The sequence below is a fragment of the Nycticebus coucang genome, chromosome 1 (assembly GCF_027406575.1).
Source record: "Nycticebus coucang isolate mNycCou1 chromosome 1, mNycCou1.pri, whole genome shotgun sequence".
In the NCBI taxonomy this organism is placed as follows: domain Eukaryota; kingdom Metazoa; phylum Chordata; class Mammalia; order Primates; family Lorisidae; genus Nycticebus; species Nycticebus coucang.
Genome location: NC_069780.1, coordinates 4,496,365 through 4,517,911, shown reverse-complemented (window position 1 = coordinate 4,517,911; position 21,547 = coordinate 4,496,365). Strand labels below are relative to the sequence as shown.

The 21,547-nt window shown below is 43.1% G+C and overlaps 2 protein-coding genes and 1 long non-coding RNA gene across 4 annotated transcripts; 1 reads left to right on the top strand and 2 right to left on the bottom strand.

The window, feature by feature from the left end:
• Window positions 1-1,110: 1,110 nt before the first annotated feature.
• On the bottom strand, window positions 1,111-2,604 carry PPBP (pro-platelet basic protein). Its single transcript, XM_053594805.1, has 3 exons — window positions 2,413-2,604; window positions 1,968-2,103; window positions 1,111-1,817 (listed from the first exon to the last, which is right to left on the bottom strand). Exons 1-3 carry the CDS (start codon window positions 2,534-2,536, stop codon window positions 1,715-1,717), a joined length of 363 nt encoding a protein of 120 aa, XP_053450780.1. The 5' UTR covers window positions 2,537-2,604; the 3' UTR covers window positions 1,111-1,714.
• Window positions 2,605-12,514: 9,910 nt separating this feature from the next.
• Window positions 12,515-14,576, bottom strand: LOC128588057 (C-X-C motif chemokine 6-like). 2 transcript variants are annotated; one of them, XM_053594676.1, is made up of 4 exons: window positions 14,358-14,576; window positions 14,134-14,269; window positions 13,938-14,021; window positions 12,515-13,592 (listed from the first exon to the last, which is right to left on the bottom strand). In XM_053594676.1, the coding sequence occupies exons 1-4, from the start codon at window positions 14,464-14,466 to the stop codon at window positions 13,571-13,573; spliced, it is 351 nt and encodes a 116-aa protein (XP_053450651.1). In that variant the 5' UTR covers window positions 14,467-14,576; the 3' UTR covers window positions 12,515-13,570. The 2 variants fall into 2 exon arrangements, with proteins under 2 accessions (XP_053450651.1, XP_053450661.1); XM_053594686.1 differs by having other exon boundaries at window positions 12,515-13,589.
• LOC128588065 (uncharacterized) lies at window positions 14,358-15,974 on the top strand. The gene is made up of 3 exons (XR_008380703.1): window positions 14,358-14,479; window positions 14,588-14,650; window positions 14,959-15,974. It is a non-coding gene; the product is annotated as an uncharacterized LOC128588065 (long non-coding RNA).
• The last annotated feature ends 5,573 nt before the right edge of the window (window positions 15,975-21,547 follow it).

Genomic DNA, 21,547 nt, shown 5'->3' with positions numbered 1-21,547 from the left:
CACTTACTATTTCTGGCATATTAAATGTAATTAATGAATATGAGCTATTATACTACATTGAGAAGGCCACAGGTCATGACTTCCATTGGCCATGTTGTGAAAAACCATATTGTAAACATAAATGAAGAGATGAGACTTAATGTCTTTTTCTAACAATTCTATTAACATTAATAATATATGACAACAAATCAATAGCAAATTTTGATTTCACATTGATTCTTCTGTTAAAAAAAAGTGGCTCTAAATTGCAGTAGTTAGGAAATGAATGAAAGTTCTATTGAATAACAACAATTAGTAGTCCACTAAAGCTTTAGTTCATGATAATAATTATTTGCAAGGTCAATTCTAAAATTAAAAGTGTAACCATGCATGTACTTTTTTTTTTTTTTTTGAGACAGAGCCTCAAGCTCTGGTAGAGTGCTGTGACATCACAGCTCACAGCAACCTCCAACTCCTGGGCTCCAGCAATTCTCTTGCTTCTGCCTCCCAAGTAGCTGGGACTACAGGTGTCCGCCACAACGCCTGGCTTTTCTTTTGGTTGCAACCATCATTGTTTGGCAGGCCCAGGGTGAATTCAAACCCACCAGGTCAGATGTATGTGGCTGGTGCCTTAGCTGCTTGAACCACAGCACCGAGCTCCATGCATGTATTAAATAAGCGCTAATATACAAATACAAGTCAGGGTAAAACAATTAAAATCAAATTTTTGTTCAGAAAATACTAGATTGTTTTAAATGGACTAGGATAATCCTTTTTCATTATAGTATATTTCTGCTCTTCTATTATTAAATATATTCTTTTTTTTTTTTTTGAGACAGAGTCTCACTATGTCACCCTCGGTAGAGTGCTATGGCATCACAGTTCACAGCAACCTCAAACTCTTGGGATTAAGTGATTCTCTTGCCTCAGCCTCCCAAGTAGCTGGGACCACAGGGGCTGCCACAACGCCTGGTGATTTTTTGTTGGTGTTCCAGTTGTCTGTTGTTCAGCTGGCCCAGGCTGGGTTCGAACCCGACACCCTCAGTGTATGTGGCTGGTGCTGTAACCACTGCACTAGGGGCACCAAGTCAATATATTCATTTTAAAGGAAATAATCACTACAGACAAGACTTACATGCTATAACTTTATTATTGTTAGAATCTCAAAGCTAAAATTAACACTAGAAAACCCTTTCAGGGTATGCTTTGAAATAAGACATCCCAGGACTAAGACACTTAAGAACTCTATGAAGTCCCTAAATTTGTTTACAAAACTCTATTGAGTAGCCCTGGGCTGGGTTCTGTATGATTCCTTGTGTTCCTGACCATGACCAAATCCATTAACCGCCCTGGGCTTGTCTAGCCTACAGTAAAGAAGAGCAGTGAAACACCAGTGTGTTCGGAAAGAAATTGTCAAACAAAGAAATGCAAAGTCCTACAGCAGATTTATCCAATAATTAAAGAGTAAACCATATATTTGTTACTGAAATTAACTTTTACTTAGTTAGTAAAAGTTTTACTTTTAATTAGTTTTACTTATTTTCGTCTTCTTTCTGTCATCTTTTAAGCAGCTTTCTCACAATAAAATGTGATTTTTACATGGAATGAAAGACACATCCTAATTTTAATATAGTAAAAAAAGGTATTGTGGATAAGTAAGAATTCCAGAAAGCCAAGGCTTTAACTCCTACCCTTCCTAGGAGGTAAAAAGATTTGGCACAGAGTGAATGATAGATTAAGCAGCTGATCTGTCATCTTTCAACATTTTCTCGACTATTTTCTTAACCATTGGAGCATCTGGGTTCAGGCAGACTTCCCTTCCATCCTTCAGGATGGCTCTGCAAGGAAGAACAGAATTGTCTATGGGTGTCCTGGCCTGAATATCAGAACAGATCTGAGTGGGAGAAAATGGCAGAGGTGGGGGTGAAGGAGGTGGGCGGAGCAGGGGCCTTCTCTAAAGAGGCAAGAATATGGAAGCGGGGACTTACATCACTTCTAGTTTGTTGCAGTGGGCTCCTGGCTTGATCATCTCCAACTTCTGGATGTTCCTGGGATGAACTTCAGAGACCACCTTCACACACGTGCAGCGCAGTTCAACGTACAGGTCAAGATCTGTGTGTTCACCTTGGGTTGAAAACACAACACCATTACTGGTCATGGTTATTTTCCTTAGTTCCCCTATATTGGGAGTAATTGTACCCCACATAGGACATTGTGAATATGGTCTGTAAATGTCCAGTGAAGTGCGTCGCAGAAGGCCCAGCTCATGGGAAGGGCCCACTAGAGCGCCTTTCCCATTACAGCCGTTAGCATAATGCATGTCCCCAGCCCCAGGACCACCAACCAGGTCTTTCCCCAGATACGGCAGCAACAGGACCAGCCACAGCTACAGGGAAGCAGGGCCTCTCCGCTCAGCTTTCCCTGGTTTCTTACCTCCTCCTCCGATGGTGGAGGGAACCAGAGAGGCCAGGAGCAGTGACAGCAGCAGCAGCACCTGCAGGGCACATAGTGGCCTGGCTCTGTGAGAGGAGGTGGCGGCACCGGGTCTGAGGCTCATGGTGGAGACTGAGCTAGAGGTGGTTCCAAAGCCAGGAGCCCTCAGTGTGGGGCTGGGTAGCTGCCTAAATCTGTCTGCAGTTAAGTGGCTTCCCATGCCCTCCAGATGTCTTTTATATACAGTCCCTGAAGGCCAGTGGGCGGAAGAGGTGGGGTGGGGCAGTAAGGGCACTTGTGTCATGTACACATAAGATTATCAGGCTGTGCCCAGCCCAGATAAAGACCAGGCAGGTCATCCTTCCTGTCCAGTTGCATTTTATGCCTCATTCCTGCTCCTTTCTCAATCCCTGTCTCCCCTGCACACATAGGAGCACTCTGCCTGGGGAGGTGAGAGTGACTCTGAAACACCACCTGTGCCTGTGACAATGTGCCCTCCCTTCCTCCTGTACAGTTCACAGGCTCAGTAGACTCTTCATGAGCTGTCAAAGCTCAAACACGTGGGCCTTGAAAGACAGACCTATGTCCCTTTGCAGTTGTCCAAGAAAGCAGGTGCTCCCGCCCCGGTTGCTGACAAATGTTGAGATTGGTTTGGAGTTTGTAGGTAAAATGTGACCCAATGGCCAACAAAGGCTCATTTTTGCATGTGAGCCTATGGGCTCATTCTTTCTTCTAAATGCATTCTGTTTTATAATTTTATCTCAAAACGACAAGCAGAACTCATCCTCCTTTGCATTATAAAATGAGCTACTTGTTTCTATCACCTGGGAATATCCTAAAAATCAAGACCCAGCATATTTACTTTTTCTTTTTAATCTAACGGAAAATAGATATAATTTGTTGTAAAAGATTCATACACTGCAGATATAGGGGAAATAAAACACGAAAGTTCTCTCGTGGTAACCACTGGCAACATTTGGCGTTAGTTTCTCTCTGCATTCATAGGGACACGTGCACCCTTACAGGCATATGAGTGGGACACCCATGTAACACACGGGGAGACACACACATGGAAGTGTGCACACACTTTTTAAATATAAATGGGATTATTCTGCATAGATCATTATACAGCCTACGTTGGTCCTTCACAGATATGTGCTTGGCATCCTTTCATGCCAGCTCAGGGGAGTTTGCCCCCCTTTTAAAATGGCTACCTGACATCTTATAGTGGGGACACTACTAGTTCAACCTGTGCCTTGAGCAATTGTTGATGACCTTGATCATGTTTCTAGCTTTGCACTATTGCAAATTGTAATAAAATATTTGTTCCTGAATTCTCAGGCCTGATTAAATGTCTTGGTCTGAAATGCACATGAGAGAAACTAACTCCCGCAGAGGGACAGAGGCCCAGCTGTGTCTCGTGCTCGCCCCATGCTGGCTCGTGAGCTGTCATCTGGATCTCTGTCCTGTCTGCAGGATTTGCTTCATCAACTGAACTTACAGTTTTGGAGACAGAGCTTTGTCCTGGGTGTCTTTGAGTGTCTCCTGTAACCTTATACTTGTAGGATAATGCAATAAACATTAGATCTTAACTGGTGTTAGTAAGTCAGTGACTATAAAGGAAACTTCCCTTTTAATCAGCTGCAATTCCCAAATCAAGCTCCATATGACCCAAAGCACCTGTGGTGTGAGAAGTGATCTGGAAGACTGGGGATGAGGAGTGAGGCAGAGACAGGCAGCCAGGGCCACTGCTGTCTTCCTATTACAACTCTGTATAACTCATACAATATTATTTACATTTCTTGTGGTTTTTACTCTTTATACCTTTAAAATTTTAGAAGAAATTCTCAAAATTTTAAAATACAAAATTACTTTTTTTAAAGAAATGAATATGACTTTTCCCCCCCACATTATTATTTATTTATTTGCAGTTTTTGGCCGGGCTGGGTTTGAGCCTGCCACCTCCGGCGTATGGGGCCGGCGCCCTACTCCTTTGAGCCACAGGTGCCGCCCTCCCCCACATTATTTTTTAAGCACTCAAACCAATTATTTCTGTAGTTTAATAATTTCTGACTATGCCGACCTAAGTTCTTAGATCCTGTTTTTGATATCTTTCATATTTTTCTTCACCTTAACTTTTTTTTTTAATTATAGTTTAGCAGTAGAACTTGTTAAATTAACATGACCTTCCCCCGTCCCAACAGAGAAATTGGTCATCTAAGATGCAAGCTGACAAGAAAGGGCTTAAGCCAAAAGTTATTATTCCTCTAGCAGCTGAGATATGGAGTCAGTTACAGACAGGAGCTCAGCAGGAAACAAAATAAGGAGAGTACTTCTTTCTAGTTCTTTCTGAGCGATGTCTTTATAGCCTTTTCTCTTTGCTATTATCAAAATATTGTTAATTCTCAAGTCAAATGTATTTTTATTTAAAGCCAAGCTCAGAGCCATTTCCAGAACAACATATAAAAGTTTTTAACATTATTCATAGTATCTTTTTTTTCCTTTTCATTACAATGCCCAAAACATATTGCTGAGAATACTTATCGGCTTTACTGAACACTTTTTTCTTCCGATACTTATATTGTTAAAACTTCTCTATTTCACTTTAAGATTACCCAAAAGTTACTAATCTTTCAGAAAACTCTATCAGGTGACTTTCTTAATCAATATCTGTCTTGTCACAAAAGATGCATCATCAGCAAGGCTTATGAGGAAGTATTAACAAATTTCTTGTCATTAAAATTTCTTAAGCCTATTAGCATCTGATATAAAACAAATTTTTGCTAGGTTTCATTTATTCTAAAAACATTGGCTCAGCATCATTGTATGTGCCAGGCACTATAAAGTCCTCTTCTGTGTGTGTCTTGGTCATTTAACTCTTTCCTTTAAAAAGTGAGATCTAAAATGTTTCTGCAAGACACTAGGATGTGAAGAGTCCTCTGCCATTACAGCCACTATTACAGCTACTGTTGTTAGCTGCTGTTGCTGTCACAGCCATCTTTTCTTTCAGTTTCAACGATGAGAAACACAAATGGTGATTGATCGACTGTTTAAAAAGTTTAAAAGGTATTTTAAAGTTAGTTATTGTGTTAAAAGAAGTTTGCTTATACAAACTTACGAGTTAGATGAGCAACAAAAACAAGTGCCAGAGGTTCTTGAGTTTTAAAATAACTTGACAGCTTTTTTTATAAATTTTACATTGTCACCCTAGGGTATTTTGGGGTGGGAAGTTATTTTATCTCTTTTTCCTTTAAGTTGTCTTATATAGAGAGTCATTCAGGAAACAAGTAAGTTTTTCTAAGACCCAAAATGGAACTTATCTGTTAGCTATTTTTAAAAAAAGCATTTAGAGATATTAGAGCAACATTATCCATTAAAATGAAAACATTAAGATTCTGTCTCCCTTACACAGAACATTTTGAGCTTGCATTTCCCAAATTCTTCTTCGAAGTATGAAAGAAATAAGCTGTCACTTGCAAATCAATTATAAAAGCAATTGATACAGAAGATCCTAGTAAAATTTTGGGTCACTTGTTAAAGTATTTAAATCAGTAAATTGAACAAGTAGCTAATGAAAGAATTTCTTTAAGTGCTAAAAGCAAATGTGGTTTTTGTGTAGCTCTAAGTTGGCAAGAATTGTCCAGACCTCAGTTACTCCAGACCTCCAACTAATTAAGGTTCTGCTGCCTCCTGCCCAGAGGTGAAGGGTGAGATCCAGGTGAGATAGAGAGGGAAGGATGAAGGAGGTGGCGGGAGGTGAGGGTGGGAGGAAGTGCTGGGGGAATATTTTCCTGGGTGTGTTTGCAGGCCTAAAAATTTTATTTTTATTTATTTATTATATATATTTGCAGTTTGGGGCCAGGGCAGGGTTTGAACCTGCCACCTCGGGCATATGGGGCCGGCGCCCTACTCCTCTGAGCCACAGGTGCCACCCTATTCATTTTCCTTTTATGTTGGTTAATATCACTTATTAAACCTCAAATGCATGTGTTTCACCACATATATTTAGTCATTTGAGGAAATTTTAATGCAATGTTATTCTAGAGCCTGGAAACATATTAAGTAGTTACTACATACCAGCAAGTCAACATTAAATGCCTTAAAACAACAATTTACTATAGTAGAGCCTCCATAGTTGGCCACCTCCCTGCTTCACCCCTCCCTCCTCACGTTGCCCTCATTTCCATGGACAGGACACGCATTGCACACACTCAGTGGCAGCTCCTCCTGTGACTACCTGAGGGTATAATGTTGCTTGGGCAATCAATTTACAGAGGTCCTTCTATATTTGTGTTTATGCACGGACTTCAGTCTATGAAGTAGAAGAGAAAATTATTTCCAGGTGAGATAAATTTAAAGGGGGTGGGGTAGAAAGGGTGGGTAAACTCATCCCTTTCAAGTCTGGGGCACACTGCGGGGGGAGCACACTTACAAGGGTGACCCATTTGTGAAAAAAACTAAGTATGTAAATAAAACACGTAACCCCCTAATATTCTGAAATAAAAATGAAGAAATAAAGGCACAAAAAAATGAAAATTCCTCTAAACCTGTTTCAGCAATTAAAGTGTAAACAATTTTCTGATTTGAATATAATTATCTACATAATAATGATAAACTTATTGGCAAAGGTTTTATTTTTAATATAAAAGAATGCCTGTTAAAACTGATCTATAGGGATAATGTAATTTTAGAAAATGTTATGGCAAATTTTTAATATGTGATAATTTTCTAAGCTAACTATATGGGGAATAAACATTAAAATATAATAAATTCTGTTAAGAGTATCTTCAGGGGGTCTACGAATGAAAATATAAAATTTCTTAGGAGGAAAAACACAGATGTGTGGCCAACTGTGGCCAGTTTCACATAAAATGCTGAAACTGTCATATGGGGGAAAATTTTATATACATAGATACTTTCTATATATACTTTCTATACATAGATGTGATTATAATATGATTTCCCATCTTTTCTTGTTTCCCTAGACTTATTGCTAAGATTTAATTATATTTCCTACCTCAATTTTTCCCATGAAAGATCTCAAAAAAAAAAAAAAATTGAGAACTCTGGGTGAAAAAAAATGGCCTTGTTCACATTTCTGCTGAGGCTCCTCTGTCCTTCTCCTCTTTAAGGAGCGTTACTGTATTTCTCAGAAATAACAAAAATGAAGGAGGGAGGGAGAGAAAAGAGAAGGGGAGGGGCGGGGAAGGAAGAAGAGACGAGGAAGGGGAAGAAGGAAGAAAATAGAAATGAAGTTTAAAAGGACATGGTACAGACACAAGCCCTCCTCTGCTTCCTGCTTCCTTCCCCCTCCTCTCCCTTCTCCTCCCCTCTCCTCTGCTCTATCCCCTCTCCCCTCCCTTCTTCCCCTTCTCCTCCCCTCTCCTCCCCTCTGCTCACCTCTCTCCTTTTCCCTCTCCTCTTCTTTCCCTCCTCTCTCCCCTTCTGCTCCCCACCCTTCCCCTTCCTTCCTCTCCCTCCCTCCTCACACCTCTCCCCTCCTCTGTCCCCTCTCCCCGGCCCTTCCCTCCCTTCCCTTCTGCTCCCCTCTCCTCTCCTCCCTTCCCCTTGCCTCTCTCCTCCGTTTTCCTCTCCTCCTCTTCCCCTCCCCTCCCCTCTCCCTTCTGCTCCCCACCCTTCCCATCCCTCTCCTCTCCTGCATCCCCTCTCCCCTCCCCTCTCCCTTCTGCTCCCCACCCTTCCCATCCCTCTCCTCTCCTGCATCCCCTCTCCCCTCCCCTCTCCCTTCTGCTCCCCACCCTTCCCATCCCTCTCCTCTCCTGCATCCCCTCTCCCCTCCCCTCTCCCTTCTGCTCCCCACCCTTCCCATCCCTCTCCTCTCCTGCATCCCCTCTCCCCTCCCCTCTCCCTTCTGCTCCCCACCCTTCCCATCCCTCTCCTCTCCTGCATCCCCTCTCCCCTCCCCTCTCCCTTCTGCTTCCATACCCTTCCCCTTGCCTCCTCTCCTTCCCTCCCCTCACCCTCCTCTGTCCTGGTCCTTCCTGTCATAGCTCCTCTCTTTTCTTCCTTTCTCCTTACTAGAAAATCTTTGTTCTGTGGGGAAAATGAGTATATTTGCTGCAAAAAGACCTTAACCTAGACTAAGAACTCTTCTTCTACATAATCTCTGAATCATAAAAATTCTGCATAGGGTCTGGTATGTAACAATATTATCAATAAGTGTCAATAAGTTAATGTATCTATGAAGGAAAATTATCTATGTAATTAATATATCTATGAAGGAAAATTCATACTTTTTTTTTTTTTTTGAGACAGAGCATCAAGCTGTCACCCTGGGTAGAGTGCCCTGGTGTCATAGCTCACAGCAACCTTTGACTGCTGGTTTTAAGTGATTCTCTTGCCTCAGCCTCCCAAGTAGCTGGGACTATGCCTGCAACAATGTCCAGCTTTTTTTGTTGTTGTTGCGGTTGTCATTGTTGTTTGAGCTGGCCTGGGCTGGGTTTGAACCCACCAGCTTTGGTATATGTGGCCAGCGCCCTACCCACTGAGCTACGGGCACCACCAAAAATACATACTTTTTTTATAGTTATTATGTAATTGACAGGGAATATATACAAAATATATAAAGACTCTTCTTTAAGAAGACTCATAGAAACAACTTTTTAGGAGCACTAAAAACTAATCGTTCACAGGTATGTGGAATATAGATTTTAAAATAGTGGGTTTGGTTTTCTCATTTGTAAAATGAAGTTTGAGTTAGAGGACCTGGGAAGGGAACTAGTGTCTATCAAGCATCTATTGAGTTCCAGGATGGTGCCTGTAAGATAGATATTATTATATTGATTTCATATATGAGAAAACAGAGGAATACAGATGTTAAAACAAATTGTCAAGCTCACATAGGTAGAAAGACTCAGAACTAAATTTGAAATGCCATTATTCTGACTATGTACTGCCCCACCAACTGTAAAGAAGTGAGACTAGCCTCTCTTGCAGCAAACAAGGCAACTGTTTTTTCTCTTAGTTCAATCCTAGAGATGGATAAAACACAAACATAAATTCATGTGAGGGGAAACATCCTTTCAGTAGGTAGATTTTCCAGGGAAAGTCCTTGTGATTTCTCTGTGTTTAAGAAATAGGACTCTGGAATTGGTAAAAACAAAATTTTAGACATAAACCCTAGGATTCTCTCTGTTATTATCTCTGCCTACATATTTGAAGCATGAACAATCCTTCTTAATAATATGATACTAATTGTGCTAAGAGTGAATCAGAAGTGTCAGCCACAGTCAGAATCATGGTGCACTTGCCTTCTGGTCCTTGATTCAGTCAGGGAGGCAACTAGAATTCCCCAGGTGCTCCTGAGGTCTGGTAAATTTTTCATTTTGTAACATCCAGGAAGGATTTAGACTGTACATGAGAATAGTAATTCTTTTCCTTATGCAAGAATTAAAACTATGATACAAAACCAAGGCCACTAGTCATATGCTATCATGGATCTGGTGATATCTTCAGGAACTGAAGGATTATGTGACTGTGTCACACCAGGAAAGTCTGGTGGAATGAAGGGTGTGAGCATGCAGAAGGTTGCCTCCGACTGGGGCACTGACATAGAGTGGATTTCAGCTCAGCACTTGTTCAATTCGAAGTGATCCAAGACATATCCCTGGAAGACAGACATTAGATTAGTTTTCCCCAGATATGTTAGAGTTTGCTAGTGGCAGGATCAACTAGCAGTGGTCATAATGTGAGCAGCTGTCACCGAGGTTCTTTTAGAGGTTACTCTTTGGTAATAGACTATTCTCTGTTTTCCTTCTGGAGTGACCAGTGAGACTTGACAACTAGAATTGCAGTCATGTTACTAATAGGCCTTATTCTGTGGTCTCTGTATAAACAAAACATAACTTTTGCTTGGGGGAAAAACAAAGACTTTAAATGGCGATTAAGTAAAAGTTACCAGTAATGTCTATTTCCTCACAAAAGTTATATTTTACACATCTAAAATGTGTTTGATGTGCTTTAATTTATTACTATCAGTTATTATTCAATTCCAGGGCAATAGAACAAATCAATGATTGTTTAAAACACTGAAATTGAGAGTTCATTCATTTGTGGTGATTTGATTTGTTTTTGAGTGTTTCCCCAAGATTAGTGGATAATTCATAGGTTTTGGGGGGAAAGATACTATTCGAGAAAGCAAAGAGATACCCCCCAAATTTAAAGCTTTTAAAAATAATTAGAGGTATTTTTTAGATTTGTAAATCACTGAAAAATTGTGAGCATACCCATCTATGTGAAAGCTGCTCTAGGTTTTTCTGGATTTTTGTATCTGTCTTTTTACTCTTCTAGAGATATTCAATATATAACAATAGAAAACAATAATCTAATGGACATTTTATACATGAGGAGAGAGATCAAAAAATATAGAAAAACCTGGATACAGGTAGTTATGCTGAAGATATATTAGCATATTCTAATATATGCAAATAATGCCCATATAAGCATATATCATAGCATATATTAACCCGATGGCAATGTGAGTGCATGCTGATTTGACTAGCCTTTTTCCTTTCCTTTTCTTGCTTTACTTAAGAATGGGCTATTTATGGGAAGTTGACATTTTAATATTTGAGAAGTGGAACTCAGTTAGCCTAGATCAGTCATCTACTCACTTGCCTACTGTGTGCTAGAAACTGTCCCAGGGGTTGAGGTGAATGTGGTAAACATCATCCCTGCCCGCACAGAGATCTTCGTGAAGCTGGAGTAGATAGACGAGAAACAAACAAACTAGTACATTGGCTCTGTAAACTCCAATCTCCGTGGTAAGAAAATGTTCTGTAAATAACCACAGAACAGAGGCCAGGCACAGTGGCTCACACCTATAATCCCAGCTCTCTGGGAGGCCGAGGCAGGTAGAATTGCCTGAGCTCAGGAGTTCCAGACCTGCCTGAGCGAGAGCCAGACCCGTTCTCTAAAATTGCTGGGCATGAGGATGGCACCTGTAGTCCCAGCTACTCAGGGGGCTGAGGCAAGAGGACTGCTTGAGCCCAAGAGTCTGAGGTTGCTGTGAGCTATGACATTACAGCACTCTACAGGGTGACAAAGTGAGGCTCTGTCTCAAAAAATAAATAAATAAAATAAAAAAATGAGCACAAAATGCTATGAGAGGGTAGGAAAGGAGCCTTTATCTGGTAGGGGGAAGGATTAGAGAGGTGGCCTCCAGAAAATGACCAGTGAGCTATTCCCAAAGGAGGGAGGATGGGAGCTAGCCAGGTGACAGTGAGGTAGATGTGACAGGTTGAGGGGACTGTATATGCCAAAGCCCTTGTTGCACTGCCTGTAGACAAGAAGGAGAGAAGAGGGTAAGATATTATAACTCCTACCATGAGCCAGGTCATCAATTTTAGAACACTACCTGACAATTGTGAGTCAGAGTAACTTAATCCATTAAGTCACATTTTGTGCCCGGCAAGGGGGATGCAGAGACGCCTGGAGCACAGCTGAGACCCTGGGGAGCCCTTAGTAATGTAGGGTGGAGAAATTTATAAAGAAATAACACCAAGGCAATATAATTTTATAATTCTGGCATCTAGAAGATACTACAGGAACATCAAAATGGAAAGCAGGAGCTTTGCTGGGTGTGTCAGCATCCCGACAGAGGTGCGCTCTGAAGGGTGAGTAAGCTTCCTCCTGTAGAGCAGAAGAGAGAGAAGTTCCTTCCAGGTAGAGGCCCCAGGAGGTGCAAAGGCAGGGACCCAGCAAGGGACCTGCTGGTTAAGGAACTCAGTGCCTGACTGTGAGGGAGGGGAGGGAGCAGCCAGGAGTGGGATGAGAAAGGACTGCAGGTGCCACACAGCAATTTTTATCCCCTGTCTGGGAAACAGGGAGTGGTAAGGATTGAAGACAGGGAAGCCTCACACCCTTCTGTGTTTTGTAAAGGCCCCCTGAGGCCAGTGGTGCTAAGAAAGGGGTAAGTGGAAAGGAAGTGGGCTTGGAGGAAGTCTGTACCAAGGCAGCCGCTGTGAGAGGTGAGGGCCCTCTCTGCTGGACAAAGAGGAGCAGAGTGAATTTTTTTTAAATAACATAGAATTAAAGAAAAATAAAATTTATTATAACAATATAAGAAGGGAGGAACAACATGTAAGTTTAGAAATCTTTTATTTTTTTCCAAAGAACAAAATATTACCAATTGATGAGACACAGTAAAAACTGCAATTGTTATATAGTAGACATGATGCAGATGTAATTCCTTCTAACAGAATTGCCAAAACCTTTAAAGGATACACTATTTTTTGAAGACTAAATAATGAATTTTTACGCAAGTAGAATACGTTTTTAAAACTTTTTTAGTAGATCAATATTAAGTTTGTTTTATTTTACAAAGACTAAAAGAATGCATTTCTATAAAACGTAGAAGTCATGAATTTACCTGTTTTCTATGTTCTTCATCTATTCAAAACATATAATCGGTGGCCAGAATTATAGCATTTCTGGTAACATAATAAACAGCAGATGATAGCAGTTTAATGAGTAATTATGACATTATGCCATACGAAAAAGACATTAAATGTCTAAAATTATATGAAGAGAATATATTAGTCCTTATAGAACTTAAATGTTTAGAAATTCTGAATAAGGAACTATATTCTACACAAACAGTGGTATGATATGCCCAGCTGCCTAAGGCAACGCAACCGCAAGAGCCTCCCGGCTGGGCACTGAGGGAATTCTCTCTCATATTTCCCAAGAAACTACTCTAAACTATGGGGGGGTGAGGGGGACAGGGTGTGCCCCTCAACAGGACCTTAGTGAAACATCAATCCCACATGAAATCTGCAGCCTTTTCAGCTACACTATAAAAAAAAATTCTAGAAATACAACCCTCTGTTCAAGACACTTTGAGGTCTAACACCCAGCGATTCTTGACTCACAATGTAATTAATTATCACGTATTCTATTAACATAGCAAATAAAATAACAAGAAATTACAGGAAATACGATGCTAAATACTGTATGAGCTGTGCTGAAAGTTTCAGGGACCAACTGGCTTTCCCTGCCCTCTTCAAAGCGGGGTAAGGGGAGAGAGCCGACTGCTGGGAAAGTCAGCCCCGCTTCCGGTTTTCTCTGGGTCCGGAGACCCGGAATCTGCTCTGCTGAAGCCCAGGCAGGATTTCCAGCGCGCAGTTCTTTCTGTTAATCAGTTTTTCTTCTTTCCACTGCTGAGAAAAGAGTCCTGTCGGTTAACCAAACTTCACACTTTTCTCTTCTCCAACCCTTTACCCAAAACACAGTGTTTAAAACATTTGGTGAAAATGAAAATAAAATCCAAAAAAAAAACAGAGGGTAGACAAAAAGTCTGTGGGGTGAGGACTGTGTGGGCGCTCGGGGGATCGCAGGCGTGACTGGCGATCAGGGTTTCCCTGGGCACCCCTAAAAACCTTTACTCTTTCTTCTTAGCAACCTTTTAATTCTAAGCATAGTCTGAAAGGAGGTACCCAGACTCTCCAGAGAGAGTGACCGCCTACAAGAGGTTAAGGAATCACAAAGGTCAACGTGGCAAGTACCTGTTCAAATACATCTGGATGAATTTCTGGATCAACGGGGCTTCTGGGTCCAGACAGAGTTCCTTCCCGTTCTTCAGGGTGGCTCTGCAGAGAAATAGAGGGCGCAGCCGTGAGCCACAGCGGTGAATACCCCGGCCCGGGCGGGGGGCCATCCTCCGGTCAAGGTCACAGCGGGGCCACGCGCGGGAGAACTCACATCACTTCCACCTTGGGACACTGCGGCCCTGCGGCGATCACCTGCACGCCGATGATGTTTTTGGGGTGAACTCTCCCCAGAGAGGGGTTTAAGCACATGCAGCGCAGCTCTTGCACCACAGCGGCGACAGGACCAGCTGGGGAAGGAAAAAGAGACACCGTCATGGGGCAGGTGGCGGGGCAGCTCTTCCCCGAGGCCGGGGAGCCGGCGGGACGCGCTCTCACCGCTGGCGAGGGGCCTGGGCGGTGTCAGCAGCAGCAGCAGCGCGGTCAGCGCGCAGAGCGAGCCCGAGGGGCCTCGGACGCGGGCGACGCCGCTGTGCAGGACTTGCATCGCGGCCGGGGAGGTGCGGGCTCTCAGCGACCGGGAGGGCGCGCAGATTTGAGGCTCCGGAGGGCTGTGGCTGCCTGGTGCCCTCCGCACTCCTTTTATCCGCACCCCCTTCCCCCAGCAGGAAACTCAAGTTTGGGGCTGATGTTGAGGGAAATTCCCTGGTCTCCAGGATGGGGGTTGGGAGGTAAGTGGGGGCTGGCGAGGGGGAGGGGGCAGTGCGGGCGGGGAGCAGGGCGGCGGGAGGCGCAGCCAGCGCGCATGGGGAGGACTCCGGGTCCCGCCCTGCGCGGCGGGAGTGCGGCCTCGGGGGCGGGAGGGCGAGCAGTGGGAGCCGGGCCCTGGTCCGCGGGGCTGCGGGGCCAGCGCCTCTGCGGGACGGCGCTCCTAAGCGCCATCCAGAGAGACAGACGGACACCAAAGTACCGGAGCTTTGCATTCTGAAAAATATCCAATGTCTTAAACCCTTTCTAATTAGTAGTGTTATTATTACAGAAATGCAGTCCCTCCGTGGGGTTGTCCGGACTTGAAAGAACTTGCTCTCCTCCCCGCAGGCAGGTTCTTCCAGGTTCCCTGAATTACCTTCTGACCCTCTGCACCTCAGCCAACCTTCTGGACCGGGATGGAAGTGTCTCTACTCCCACTTGAAGTCAGTGACCCCAACAGGCTCCCAAGTCGAGGCTGCTTACTGGAAATTCTAGACTCCTACTTTTGCAAGTGTGTGAGCTTTAAGCAATTTAACAAACAAATCTAAATCGCCCAGCAAATTGCCCTGGAAGACGCTCTCTGGCGCCGGGCAGTTCAATATCACGTTGAGTTAGAAGAGGTCCTGGTCTTCCGTGGGGGAGGAGGGCCCCAGAGCCCAGCCTGCCCAGTTCTGACTCCTCAGCCAGGGGTGTATTTGGCAGGATTTGGAGAAGTTGTGGGAGGCAGAAGAGATTGAGGGGCTCATCTGGAAGTCTGGTCTGAGGGTTGAATCAATTTGGCAGCAAGACACCTCTGGTTTTCCTTTAATCTTCGTGTAGCCCCCACATGCTGCAGGAGCCATCCAGTTCCATGACTACTGGAGACCAAGGCTGCTTCCACAGGCCTGCTGTGGTCCCCGCTGACCCAGAACTGCCACCTGGGATGGAAGGCAAGGTGGCTCCCAGTGTCTGCTCCCTCCCTCCCTTCCCCTGTAACCTGGGAAGTCTCAGCTCCAGGCCCCCCTATCTAACTCCAGGGCAGGCTGGCTGAGCTCCTGGAATGGCCCACAGGCTTCCTTCCATGCAAATCCAGCTACACCCTGGACTGTCCTCGGGACCCTTGTCCTTGTGGTAAGGGGGCTAAGGTAACCTGCAAACATGAGGGTGACAACCAATCAGTGAAGAAAGGGAACACTTCCTCCTGTCCTGTGACAGGGTGAATTCTATCAACTCCCTCACCCCTCACCTCCACAGCTGAGCAAGAAAGCGGTGTCTCCATCTTTAAGGCTGCATAATATTCCATGGTGTACATATACCGCAATTTATTAATCCAATACGGGGAAGGGGGAGAGGGAGGGGAGGGAGGGGAAAGGATGGGCAGAGGGAGGGTGATTGGTGGGATTACACCTGCGGTGCATCTTACAAGGGTACATGTGAAACTTGGTAAATGTAGAATATAATTGTCTTAATACAATAACTAAGAAAATACCAGGAATTCTATGTTAACCAGTGTGATGAAAATGTGTCAAACTGTTTATAAAACCAGTGTATGGTGCCCCATGATCGCATTAATGTACACAGCTATGACTTAATATTAATAAAAAAAAGAAAGAAAGCAGTGTCATAGACCTGTAGAAATTTTATTCTAGAAGGAGTCTTAAGAAATTCTCTGGCTGAGGAAAGCTGGGAGATTTGGCCCTGGCTTTGTGGGAAGTTAAATGGGAAGTTCTCACAGCTTCCTCATACCATCAGCATCATTCCTGACTCAGCAAATGTCATCCTTCATCCCTCCTGGGAGTGGTCCTCTGTAGAAAACAGCCCGCAGATTTATTATATTAACATTTTAGAGATTAAGACAAAAGAAAAGCCTCAGCAAAGATGCTAGGAAAACTTCAAAAAGTGATTAAAGATCTTGGGCAATCAAATTTGACTTAACCACAAAGAATAAACCACAGTACAATAGAACTTTGTTAACAAAGGGAAAAAGGCTTGTGGTTTTTAAAGTCTATGTGTATATGTATGTCTGTGTAGATTAGTTTCAAAGAAGCTATCTTAAATCTAGGTGAAAATATGAATTCATATTTGTCACCAAATGGTCAGATCAGAGAAGGCTCATGAGAAAAGGTTGCCACTTCCCTGATGCCTTAGAGACACACACATATGCGGCTATTCATGTACCAACTGGTTTGTACCTGGATCATCTCACCAGGGATTGTTGATAGGGTACAAGGAAAAAAAATATTTCTACAGCCTGCAAGCAGGTAATGGAAAGTCTCCACTTGAGTGAGGCATTGTGCTGCCCAGGCAGGGTGCAGGGGTCATTTCTTGTCCAAATCATTCTGGTCCACTGTCCATATCTGGCTCCTGTCCAGGCATCTCTGATGTTGGTCTTGTACAAAGACAGACAGGAATACGGATGCCCAGAGACCCCTTGAGGCTGAGAGTGACAGCATGAAGAACTACTGGAGACAGAGCCTTTAAAAGCAATGGCTTCCTCCTTGCCAGTTGAAAGAGAAGCTATTTGTTGCACCTGTACTGTGTCCAGGTGGTAGAGAAAAACTCTGTGTTATTTTTTTCAACTATAATAAAATAATCCAGATAATGGCGTTACCATCCTGGTAGCCTGAAAGATTTACTGTCTATCAAGAGGGATCTAATCTGAGTCATTATGCCACAGAGCACTGTTCCTCGTGTCTGCCGTGGCTTCCAAACCACGGTCATGGTCTTACTTCTTCAGCTTTACGTTGACTCCTTGATGCAGATTACAGACATTCTTTTCCCCATTTTCCAGCCAGGGAAAGTAAGGCCAGAAAAATTGATTAAGTCATGGAAATGCCTGGATTACAAGTCAAGCACTAGAGAATCTGCCTTAAGAAATTTTTAATGGTTTCCAGATCACAAACCACCATGTTCACGGTCACTGACAGACACCCCCAGCGGCTGTCCACAGTCTGGCTAACCACTTTCTTATATTGCCCAACAACCACAGTTGAAGCTATTGAAATCCTCGGTTTATTCACTCCCAGCTTTAAGGCCACAATAATGTCAAAGGTACTTCTAGGTAACCCAACGTGAAGCCGTCTTCTGCTTTCTAAATCCCTCACTTTCTCAAGACAGATTGAAAGTTCCGTCTCCTCTGAGAGGGTTTATTCTCACAGCACTGCGTACAGCAGGCTCCTCCCGCCTGTGGTACTTGGACATCTCGGGAGCTGACGCTGCTTCCTCATAAGGCCGGGTTCAGTTATTTCTTCCTTTGCTTTTCTCTCCCTCGAGTCAACTGTGAACTCTTTAAATCAGTGGTGATGTCTTATATTTCTCACGTAAACTCCCACTAGTGCTAAATTCAGTAGTGAGCAGTCTACGAGCACTTGATGGTGAATACTGATAACACTTCTTATTTTACGTGTTTTCTGTGTGTGTACTGTCGTTAACGTCTCTGGGTTTTTTTTTTTTTAACGCCACAATTTTGAATTGACTGACTTTGATGCTAAGAATTGTTTCTTGGTTAGTCTCAGAGAAAGTTCAAATGATAATTTTAGTTTTTACAATATCAACAGTGCAGAAGAATGCTCAGTACCCAGCACACTTACTATAAAAAGAAAGAAAATTATGGCTCATGCCTCTAATCCCAGTGCTTTCAGAGGCTGAGGCAGGAGGATCACTTGAACTCAGGAGTTCAAGGTTGCAGGGACCTCTAACCATGCCCTGCACTTCAGCCTGGGCAACAGAGGGAGATCCTGTCTCATAAACTAACAAACAAAAAATTACATAGTAAAGCACCAAGGTACCAAACAAAGTACATATTTGCTGGGACAGGTGACAAGGGGAAATTCTGATTAAGGTACAGTGTTGAATATCAACAGTATAGAATGGCATTTTAAATTACTTTTTCCACAAATCAAATTATGTGGTTTAGTGTGACATAGGCCTTTTCAAATATTTGTCTGTGTTTCTATTTTCATTTATATACATTACTTTTAGAACTGCTATACAATTGCAGTAACTAAAGTTGTACACACATTATGAGGTTAATCATATCTATACCAATCTGAGGAAGAAAAGAATTGTTTACATGGAGGATAGAGTTACTTCCTTGGATGCAAAGGAAAGCCAGGAACTCTTGACTTTCCTTGACCGTGTCAGCACCATTCATCTCCTTCTTTGCACTTGGTGGTCTAATAAAGAAGCAGCGGCATTCTGGGAAGAACTCTGCTTCAAAGTCGCTTTAGCTGAATGTGAAATGTCGGAAATATTGTCATTGCTTCTGCTTGTTATCCAGTTTTCTTTGCTGCCCACTGCAGATTAAATCTGTTTCAGAATGAAGTAAATTAATAAAACTTCACTGGGCTTCTACCAAATTAGACTGTAAATCACCTTCACTGGGCTTTTCCTTGTCACTTTCTGGGTAAATGGGGTGACTATTAGCTTTCGTCCAGCTGAACAAACCTACAGAAGTTTTTGTTGACAACAGGAGATGACGCATAGAAAAAAATGATGAGGATTAAAGCTTTAAGTGGTTGCAAAGCCTTGGGTTTACAGAAACAGGAAGTATTCATTGTTCTCACTTTTTCCTTTCTTCAGAAACAAGAAGGAAAGAAAGAGAGAAAGAAAGAGAGAGAATCATTTATTTTCCTATTTTTTTTTCATTGTTGGGGATTCACTGAGGGTACAAGAAACCAGGTTACACTGATTGCATTTGTTAAGCAAAGTCCCTTTTGCAATCATGTCTTGCTCCCCAAAGGTGTGGCACACACCAAGGCCCCACCCCCTCCCTTCTTCCCTCTCTCAGCTCTTCCTTTCCCCACCCCTCCCTCCTTCTGAGAGAGAGAGAATCACTTTAGCATTAACTACTGTAAATATCTTTAAGAAGGCATTTGTACAATAGTGCAAAGGTCATTTATGGATGCTAGACTTCTAATACTATGCTTAACAATGGCCGCTTGCTGGATTGTTTATGACCACCATTCCTTCCACACCTTGTATGTTCTTAGCAGAATATTTACTTATGCATAACCTCACAATATATTTCATTATTATTTAATATATAGCAGAACCTTGTCATCACTGCTCATGTAGGCATAGTTGTGATGTATTTGTTTGTGTATGATTTATACATAGTCTAGATTCTAGACCAGGGGTCCTCAAACTTTTTAAACAGGGGGCCAATTCACTGTCCCTCAGACCAATAGAGGGCCGGACTATAGTTTAAAAAAAACAAAATTATGAACAAATTCCTATGTATACTGCACATATTTTATTTTGAAGTAAAAAAACAAAATGGGAACAAGTACAATCACACCACCTCATGTGGCCCGCAGGCTGCAGTTTGAGGACCCCTGCTCTAGACAGTCAAAATATCTATTTACCTCCCTTGTGACTACTGGAAAAAATTGCCAAGACCAAACATTTGCCAAGTCTCCACAACAGTGTCCATGAAAACAAAGGGCAAACACATACACATAGCACCACCATCACAACCAACAAACAAAGCCCAAAAGAAACAGTAAGGACAGACACAGCACCACTACCAACCAACCAAGACCAAGACAAACAACAAGGACAGACACACACAGACACAGCACCACCATCACCACCACCAACCAACCAAGACCAAGACAAACAACAAGGACAGACACACACAGACACAGCACCACCATCACCACCACCAACCAACCAAGACCAAGACAAACAACAAGGACAGACACACACAGACACAGCACCACCATCACCACCACCAACCAAGACCAAGACAAACAACAAGGACAGACACACACAGACACAGCACCACCATCACCACCACCAACCAACCAAGACCAAGAGAAACAATAAGGACAGACACACACAGACACAGCACCACCATCACCACCACCAACCAACCAAGACCAAGACAAAAAACAAGGACAGACACACACAGACACAGCACCACCATCACCACCACCAACCAACCAAGACCAAGACAAACAACAAGGACAGACACACACAGACACAGCACCACCATCACCACCACCAACCAAGACCAAGACAAAAAACAAGGACAGACACCCACAGACACAGCACCACCATCACCACCACCAACCAACCAAGACCAAGACAAAAAACAAGGACAGACACCCACAGACACAGCACCACCATCACCACCACCAACCAACCAAGACCAAGACAAAAAACAAGGACAGACACACACAGACACAGCACCACCATCACCACCACCAACCAACCAAGACCAAGACAAACAACAAGGACAGACACACACAGACACAGCACCACCACCACAACCACCAACCAAGACCAAGACAAAAAACAAGGACAGACACCCACAGACACAGCACCACCATCACCACCACCAACCAACCAAGACCAAGACAAAAAACAAGGACAGACACCCACAGACACAGCACCACCATCACCACCACCAACCAACCAAGACCAAGACAAACAACAAGGACAGACACCCACAGACACAGCACCACCATCACCACCACCAACCAACCAAGACCAAGACAAAAAACAAGGACAGACACACACAGACACAGCACCACCACCACAACCACAACCAACCAAGACCAAAAGAAAAAGAAAAAAAGAAGGACAGGAATTGTCTTAATACGTGTATCTAAAGGCTGGAGAAGCTGGGGAAAAAAACAACCCACAAAATAAAACTGCATTAATGATTTTTTTCTACCATTTTTCTCTAAATCTGATTGTGATTTCCCAGTGAAAAACTGCTTTAACACACACTTAAAATGTTATTTTCATAAGAACAGGGAATTAGGAAATTGCTCATGTTGACATAAAAAGTGTTGCAATGCTGAGCCAAATGTCACAAAATCCTAGAAATTCTGGCCAACATTGGACTATGAGTCCCTTACTACTAACCAGGTGGGATTTTAAAGCATGGC